The sequence below is a fragment of the Anguilla rostrata genome, chromosome 3, assembly GCF_018555375.3.
Source record: "Anguilla rostrata isolate EN2019 chromosome 3, ASM1855537v3, whole genome shotgun sequence".
Taxonomy (NCBI): Eukaryota; Metazoa; Chordata; class Actinopteri; order Anguilliformes; family Anguillidae; genus Anguilla; species Anguilla rostrata.
The window spans coordinates 69015079-69024224 of record NC_057935.1 but is presented as its reverse complement, the minus strand read 5'-3'; the positions used below and the strand labels follow the sequence as shown (position 1 = coordinate 69024224).

The window sequence follows — 9146 nt, the reverse complement described above, 5'->3', positions numbered from 1 at the left end:
GGCAGCTTTTCGCGGTTGCTAGGTAACAGCGGTTTAGTTTCGCTCGGAGGCTGGCGGGCTCCTGGGCACAGCGGTGGCGGTACGGCGGGTGCCAAGCCGTGGGGCCCGCGGCGGACAGTGAGTCACTCTGACCTCTGTCTTCTTTTCCCCAAAAAAAACGAGCGAATCACAGAGAGTCTGCTCCGGCATCTGAGGAAAGAGAGCATCGCAGTGCAACATCAGAGACGAGGGCGCTCAGCGTCTACGGCGGGGTGCTGTTGAGCTGTCGCTTCTCTCGGCTCGCGGGCCCTCCAGCGCCCCCTTAAGGCCTGGGGGTCTCCCTGCCCCGGAGCGATGAGTTCATATCAGAGAGAGAGGTGCTCATGCCCCTGGCAGGGTCATTCCTGACAAAGACATAAATAAATTAAAATAAAATAAAATAAAGGAATAAAATGCAAACGCGGTCGAAAGGTTATTCGTTTATGACGATACTCTTGAGGGGCTTATGGGGCTTGGTTTATCGCGGCGGTTTAAGGCCAATGAGTGCGTGTTAGCTTGGAGAGCGCCTGTTGGCTGTGAGGGGGGGGTCGGGGGGGGCGGGGGGGGGCAGAATGCATCATCGCCGTCTTCACCGCGACACGGCTAGCGGCGCTAGCCTGCAAGGTGAGACAGGTGACCACGCAGCACTCTCGAGCGCACCCGTGGCCAGCCAGACGCGGGGCTGAGCTTCACAAATCGTTTTAATCCTTGCAGAGGTCACATAGCAGACGACCCAATCACGGATAAACTCAAATCCCGCTCACCTACAGACATGCACTGCTTGTGACCTTTGCTTTGTCATTTCCTGTATTTTATATTTAGACACGGTGATTATGGTTAGGACATTATTATTACTATTATTACTATTACTATTATTATTATTTCTGTGCCCTTTGAAAATCACAGATTCGCACATTTTTCCCAGATGGGATTCTGACAGTGCACTACACAAGAAATGAAGAGGAAAATGGTTTAGCTGCAGATTGGATGAGGATTAAAAAAAGGATAAGGATTTTTTAAAAACTTAAAAAAGGACCTTAGTTACAGTTGACGTTGCCGGTTTATGTGCTGCAGTACGACACAGTTCCCTCCGGAGATTTAGCCAAGCGTTTTACACAAGGCTCGTTGTTCATCACTTTTAAAGGGAGCTGGAGTCCATTTCAGGAAAAGCTGCAATAATAAGCTCTCTGTAGTACATTTACATGACAATGAAAAGCCTTTGATAGATAGCACTCTACAAACATTTTTTTTAAATGTAGTTTACCAGACCCCTCTGTGGACTTTCTAACAGATTCTTACCCCTTTGGGCTCGTTACAGGGCTGTGTTTTCAGGTGAGGTGCACTCTGTGATAGAAGTGTACCATATGATAGACGTGTACTGTATGATAGAGGTGTACCATATGATAGACGTGTACTGTATGATAGAGGTGTACCATATGATAGACGTGTACTGTATGATAGAGGTGCACTGTGTGATAGAGGTGTACTGTATGATAGAGGTGTACTGTGTGATAGAGGTGTACTGTATGATAGAGGTGCACTGTGTGATAGAGGTGTACTGTGTGATAGAGGTGTACTGTGTGATAGAGGTGTACTGTGTGATAGAGGTGTACTGTATGATAGAGGTGCACTGTGTGATAGAGGTGTACTGTGTGATAGAGGTGTACTGTGTGATAGAGGTGCACTGTGCGATAGAGGTGTACTGTGTGATAGAGGTACACTGTGTGATAGAGGTGTACTGTGTGATAGATGTGTACTGTGTGATAGAGGGTCACTGTGTGATAGAGGTGCACTGTGTGATAGAGGTGTACTGTATGATAGATGTGTACTGTGTGATAGAGGGTCACTGTGTGATAGAGGTGCACTGTGTGATAGAGGTGTACTGTGTGATAGAGGTGTACTGTGTGATAGAGGTGTACTGTGTGATAGAGGTACACTGTGTGATAGAGGTGCACTATAGGAGTGTGCTTGCTGGCGTGAAGCTGCGATTTGCTGTGTGTCTGTTATACATCAGGCTTTTCTGCAGTGACCAGACTGCCACTAACAGTCTCCTCCAACAACCACCCCTCCCCCCTTTACTCTGGCTGTGTTAATGGGATCTGTGAGCTGCCCACAACCTCTTCATGCCTTCTGTCTGACTTGCTGGCCAATCAGCTAATTAAAAGCTGCCAGTGATCCTCACTCCCATCCTGTTCCCCTCCAGTCATCTACACAGCTTCTTATTTCTGCCCCAATCCTAGCCAATTAGCTGCAAGGCTCCTCACTACTATTCTGTTTCCAGCCAATGAGCATCAACATTCCACTCTGTTAGCCTTTTCCCTGCCAATGAACTCCGAAGTCCCTCATTGTTAGCCTATTCCCAGCCAATCATCTGCAAAATTCTGCATTGTTGCCCATTCCCAGCCAATCATCTGCAAAGTTCCTCCTTGTTAGCTTATTCCCAGCCGGTCAGCTGCAGAGTGCCTCATTGTTAGTCCATTACAGGCCAATCAGCTTAAAAGTTCTTCATAGTTAGCCTGTTCTTAGCCTGTTCCCAGCCACTTAGCTGCAAAGTCCTTTCAGGTAATTGGACTTCAATGTCGTTGGTAATTCATCTGCAATGCCCTTTGCAGCTGTGCCATTCCCAGCCAATCATCTCCAGCTCTGCGCACTCATATCCTGTTTCCTGGGAAGAGGAAGTACCACAGAACTCCGCTTTCCCTCCAAACTCCTGTCCCACTGGTGTTCTGTATGCATCAACTGGCCGGCCAGTAAACAAGCCAGTAAACAAATCAGTGTGCATTTCCCGTAGGCAGTTAAGACGGGCCCACCGTCCGCTCGCAAAGCGCCTCCCGTCTACGTGAGCGGACTGGAAAGGGCCCAGTCAGCAAATTGGGCCGGATCTGCCACTCCGGGACAGACTCCGGGTTGACGCGAATGCCTGTTGACAGCTGTCAGTGACTGTCGTCCCCAAAAGGAAGTGCTCCTCAGGATTAATTTCTGGTAACTAGAGCCTGTTTCCCCAACCCCGCCTGTCCCGCCCGGCGAAGCGGTTACCTCATCCTGCGTCTGAAGGCGTCTCGTTTTTGGGTAACAGCACAGCACGGAGCCCGGATTGGGATGTCCACGTGATCGATTTGAGGTTTTTGAAAATCTCAGCGGTCATTATCTCCTGAAATTATATTACGGTGTGGTGATAGGCAGTCCTTCTTCCTCAGCATCTCGCTCCATTATAATGTGCGTATTTATAATATGAGGTTTCACTACAGCCCCGAGCTGAGGTTGTTTGTATTCCCAAGAACTAAAAAATAATCTTATTTTAGCTCAACTCCCAAATGTCCTCTCGGACAGCTAAACGTATGCATTTCGTGTGCTAGGCTGCAGGATGGTGCTGTTTGGCTGTTGTCTTGTAGATCGCAGTAAAATATTTATGCACTGTAATGGTATAAGGTCTGCATTTCATACAGAAAAAACATCTGACATAGAATCGGCAGCTTGTCAAGTGGTTACAATTGGTAAAAGGGTAATAAACCTTTAGTGGTCAATGTTTTCTTCATCGGTAATTGGTAACTAATGGCAGAGTCGTATGTGCGAATGCAGGTGTTGCCGTGGGCGACACAGGGAGCACTATGACTACAGCGTCCCTCTGCTCTCTGTCCCCCGCAGTCCATCCGGGAGGTGACGGGGTACGTGCTGGTGGCTCTGAACCAGTTTGACTACCTGCCGCTGGAGAACCTGCGCATCGTCCGGGGCAACAAGCTGTACGAGGACCGCTACGCGCTCGCCATCTTCCTCAACTACCGCCGCGACGGGAACTTCGGCCTGCGCCAGCTGGGCCTCCGCAACCTCACAGGTGCGCCTGTCTGTCCGTCTGTCTGTCTGTCTGCAGGAACCTCACAGGTGTGCCTGTCCGTCTGTCTGCCTGTGTGTGTGTGTGTGTGTGTGTGTGTGTGTGTGTGCCTGTCTGTCTGTCTGCCTGTGTGTCTGCCTGCCTGCTTGTGTGTGTGTGTGTGTGTGCCTGTCTGTCTGTCCGTCTGCCTGCCTGTCTGTGTGTGTGTGTGTGTGTGTGTGTGCCTGCCTGTCCGTCTGTCTGTCTGTCTGTCTGTCTGCAGGAACCTCACAGGTGTGCCTGTCTGTCTGCCTGTCTGCCTGTCTGTGTGTGTGTGTGTGTGCCTGCCTGTCTGTCTGTCTGCCTGTCTGCCTGCCTGTGTGTGTGTGTGTGTGTGTGCCTGTCTGTGTGTGTGTGTGCCAGCCTGTCCGTCTGTCTGTCTGTCTGTCTGTCTCAGGAACCTCACAGGTGTGCCTGTCTGTCTGCCTGTCTGCCTGTCTGTGTGTGTGTGTGTGTGTGTGTCTCTGAATGTCTGTCTGCCTGCCTGTGTGTGTGTGTGTGTCTGTCTGCCTGCGTGTCTGTGTGCCTGCCTGCCTGTGTGTGTGTGTGTGTCTGTCTGTCTGCCTGCCTGCCTGTGTGTGTGTGTGTGCTGTCTGTCTGACTGACTGACTGTCTGCCTGCCTGCCTGTCTGTGTGTCCGCCTGCCTGTGTGTCTGTCTGTCTGTCTGCAGGAACCTCACAGGTGTGCCTGTCTGTCTGTCTGCCTGTGTGTGTGTGTGTGTCTGTCTCTCTTTTTTGTAACTTCAAGATAACCTTAGAATCTCTTGCTCCTTGTTTTGTCAGTACGCATTGTTGTTTTAATACACACACATTTACAATTATGAGTAAGTGATTTTTTTTTTTTTTTTTTTAATAAAAAGCCATCCCTGGACTTTCACAGGATAAGTGTTTTGTGATTTAGTGGATACCAGCATACACACTTAGCAGATGAGTGATGGTAATTTAAAGGCTGAGCATGAAGATGCTCAGCAGGGAGTAGAGGATAAGGCGGGCTTCTAGCAGGCTCAGCTACGCCACGCGCGGAAAACAGCACAGCGTTCAGAGGAAGCCGGGCTGGGTACGTCCTGTGGCATTTTACAAAAAGAAGACACCGTGGTGAGAATTTCCCTGCCTCCTAAGTTAACTGTGTGTGAATAGCTCAGCACACTGAACCTGATGCCCTTTGGGTAAATGAGCTTCTCTGCTAGACTCAAGCACCGACTAAAACACCTCTCTCCTTTTCTTTTTACATCTGCACCCCCATGCCCTCCCTATCTCACTCTCATTCTCTCTCTTTCTCTCTCTCTCTCTCTCTCTTTGACTCGCTTAATCTGCAAATGGAGGAGTCGGGCGGGGAGCTTGATGGAAGCACAGTGTGTTTCCAGTAGCTCTGCTCAAGTTTATAAAACAGACTGTGCAATGAGACCGTTTGAGCAAAGTTTATCCGATGCGGAGGCGACGCTAACTCTAAGCCATAGGCTTGCAAAAAAAAGAAGAAAAAAAGCCGTGCATTTAACAAGCTCCAGGACATTAGGAGTGTCAATTAGTGGGATGAGTGCAGGATTACAGGCTCAGACAAAAAAGGGTTTTTTGGCTTGCCTCCGTAGGGGAACCCTCTTTAGGTCTTTATGGGACTCTCTATGGTAAGTGTTAAAAGTGTGAAGGCTCCCAGACTGAACTATTTTGCCTGACCAAGAACACTTGCAATAGATAGCGTTCCTTTATGGCAGGGCTGCCCAACCCTGCTCCTGGAGATCTACCGTCCTGTCGATTTTCACTCCAACCCTAACAAAGCACACCCCATTCAACAACTAGAGATCTCGTTGAACTGCTAATTAGAATCAAGTGTGCCAAACTAGGGTTGAAATTAAAACCTACAGGAACGTGGATCGCCAGGAACAGCGTTGGGCGGCCCTGCTCCATGGAGACCCAGAGGAGCGTTTTGGAGCCCTTAGTTCTGAGCGTACAGGCGGGGTCCTCTGGTGTAGCGGTCCCTGGGAGGGTAAAGGTCAGCAATGAGCTGAATCCTGTGCTATGTGTCTGCATCAGACCACTGCACATCAAAATGTCCAGTGTTAAATCAACTCTCACATATGTGTTATTAGACGTGAATTAACACAGTCTGTAACATTTCACTGTTTAGTACTGTGAGCAGCAAGGTCTGTAGACCTGAAGCAGATAACAGACACTTTCCCTGCAGTTCGCATGTAACCAAGGTAACTGTTGTCAGCGGCACTAAAGTGTATTTTAGACTTTCCGCTGTGATACTGCAAATATTTCCCCGGCCCTTGTAAGCAGTGTTAGAGGTCATGTTATCGACAGGTTATGTGCAGACATAAAACTACCTAGTTTCTCTTAAGCGGGCAGCAATAGCATTTGAAAAAGCTAAAAACAGTTCCGCGGAGAAGCTTCACAGACTTGGTTTTGTTTCTGGCTGTTCTCCCTGGGAGCGAAGCCCATCCCCTGTGCTTCGGTTATGATGTGGGATGAGGGGAATCGATCGGCAGAACACACCAGAGAGAAAACGAGAAAGAGAGAGAGAGAAAGAGAGAGTGACAGAGAGAGTGAGAGAGAGAGACTTCCCAAAGACTTGGGGAAAGAGGAGAGAGGGAGGGAGAGACAAGCAGGCCCACATTTTCTGCTTTTACTTCATAATATTAATATGATACACTATATGACCAAAAGTATCTGGACACCCATCGGTCTGGGTCATGGTTTTAACGAGACCCCTTAGTTCCAGTCAGGGCAAATCTTAATGCTACATCATACAAGCACATTCTAGATGATTCTGTGCTTCCCCAACAGTTTGTTTGTACCCTGTTTCAGTATGACAATGCGCATCTACTACTTTACTTGACAGGAACAATGTGTTATTTTGAGCATGGTATCAGAGTATTGAATCGTAGTTAGCTCAAAAGCTGGTTTTCAACTTTAGTCCTGAGCAGGTCTACAAATAAATGCAATGTAATGTCTTGAACTGTAGGCTACTACAGACAGAATAATGCTCATGAGGCACTGATATGTGAGTTTCATGACAGTGATAGGTAATTGAATTCATATACAGCCGTACAGCACACGCAGGTGTAAAGTGATGAACACAAATTAAATTAAATCGCGTCGGCAGGCGTTTAAGACAAAAGCTGCGTAAATTGGGCAAAGCAAGAGGCGTTAGAGCGGGGAGGTAAAACGGAACCGCGTTAAAACAATCAGATCTGGCGTACACGATTAGAGAACATGTTTATTGTGCTGTGCGCTTTTCTTCTTCTTCTTCTTTTTGAAAGCACCGTGGAGCGATACTCCAGGCAACGTGAGCGTGGCGACTGCTTGAAAGGGAAGCAGTCATCTGAGATGGATCTGTTAGCTCTCTGGGCTCGACACGCACACACACAGACTAACACACACACACACTCTCTCTCTCACTCTCTCTCTTCTCTCGCTTCCTCTCTCTCCCATTGGTTATGGTGCTGTTACTGGCTGTAGTGTTACATTAGAGCATGGTGATACATTGTCAGTTGTTCCCAACCTTGCCCGAGGGCAGGAATTCTTTGCTGAAAAAAAAAACAAAAACATTTTATGTTGCCAATAAGAGCGAGTGAAAACTGCGCATACAGCATGGTACATAAATATGTACATAACTCCTCCATTTCATCATGCAGGCACTTCTTATCCCGCACCACAGCTTTTAGAATACAAGTGTTAATCAACATCCAGTTACAGCTGGCATTGTGTGCACACATCAGTCCGCAGTTCCTTTCCGTCTGTCATTAGGATCAATACCTTCGCAGTAAAGGATGAGTCATCCCTTTATGCACGTGCCGTAGCTGCAAATTATCCTGTCTCTGCATTTATGCGTCCCTGTGCTTATCAATCCAGTCACCGGAGTCAGGGTCAGTGTCAGATCGCGGTTCCTTTCAAACAAACAAGCGAATAAATAAATCTCCTGTCATGGATTCCCCTAATGTGCTGCCTGATACAATATGCGGCGTAGATCTGTTGAGGTGTTGGTGGTGTATAAAACTTTACCCCACCCATAGATTGTCTTTCCTGACTGACAGCTTATGGCAGGCTGATGTCACAAAGAGAGGACACCTGTGTACCCGTGTTTACAGCTCTACAGAACAGCCAGAGCAGTAACCCCGCCCTGTGCACAGAGGACAGCACACCTGTGTACCTGTGTTTACAGCTCTACAGAACAGCCAGAGCAGTAACCCTGCCCTGTGCACAGAGGAGAGGACACCTGTGTCCTGCGTCCTGTCTCCACAGAACAGGCAGAGCAGTAACCCCGCCCTGTGCACAGAGGAGAGGACACCTGTGTCCCTGTGTTTACAGCTCTACAGAACAGCCAGAGCACTAACCCTGTCCTGTACACAGAGGAGAGGACACCTGTGTCCCTGTGTCCCATCCCCACAGAACAGCCAGAGCAGTAACCCTGCTCTGTACACAGAGGAGAGGACACCTGTGTCCCTGTGTCCCATCTCCACACAACAGGCAGAGCACTAACCCCGTCCTGTACACAGAGGAGAGGACACCTGTATCCCTGTGTCCCATCTCCACACAACAGGCACAGCTGTAATCCTGTCCCGTACACAGAGGAGAGGACACCTGTGTCCCTGTGTCCCATCTCCACACAACAGGCACAGCTGTAATCCTGTCCCGTACACAGAGGAGAGGACACCTGTGTCCCTGTGTCCCATCTCCACACAACAGGCACAGCTGTAATCCTGTCCCGTACACAGAGGAGAGGACACCTGTATCCCTGTGTCCCATCTCCACACAACAGGCACAGCTGTAATCCTGTCCCGTACACAGAGGAGAGGACACCTGTGTCCCTGTGTCCCATCTCCACACAACAGGCACAGCTGTAATCCTGTCCCGTACACAGAGGAGAGGACACCTGTATCCCTGTGTCCCATCTCCACACAACAGGCACAGCTGTAATCCTGTCCCGTACACAGAGGAGAGGACACCTGTGTCCCTGTGTCCCATCTCCACACAACAGGCACAGCTGTAATCCTGTCCCGTACACAGAGGAGAGGACACCTGTGTCCCTGTGTCCCATCTCCACACAACAGGCACAGCTGTAATCCTGTCCCGTACACAGAGGAGAGGACACCTGTGTCCCTGTGTCCCATCTCCACACAACAGGCACAGCTGTAATCCTGTCCCGTACACAGAGGAGAGGACACCTGTGTCCCTGTGTCCCATCTCCACACAACAGGCACAGCTGTAATCCTGTCCCGTACACAGAGGAGAGGACACCTGTATCCCTGTGTCCCATCTC

General features: G+C 49.1%; 1 protein-coding gene across 3 annotated transcripts in view; it reads left to right on the top strand.

Moving 5' to 3' along the window:
* The window catches only part of LOC135251772 (receptor tyrosine-protein kinase erbB-4-like), a 340021-nt gene that overhangs the window by 203608 nt on the left and 127267 nt on the right, over positions 1 to 9146 (top strand). For all 3 annotated transcript variants that reach the window (XM_064329533.1, XM_064329531.1, XM_064329530.1), the window contains exon 3: positions 3664 to 3850. In XM_064329533.1, the coding sequence (XP_064185603.1) occupies positions 3664 to 3850 (187 nt within the window). The remainder of the gene's footprint in view (positions 1 to 3663; positions 3851 to 9146) is intronic.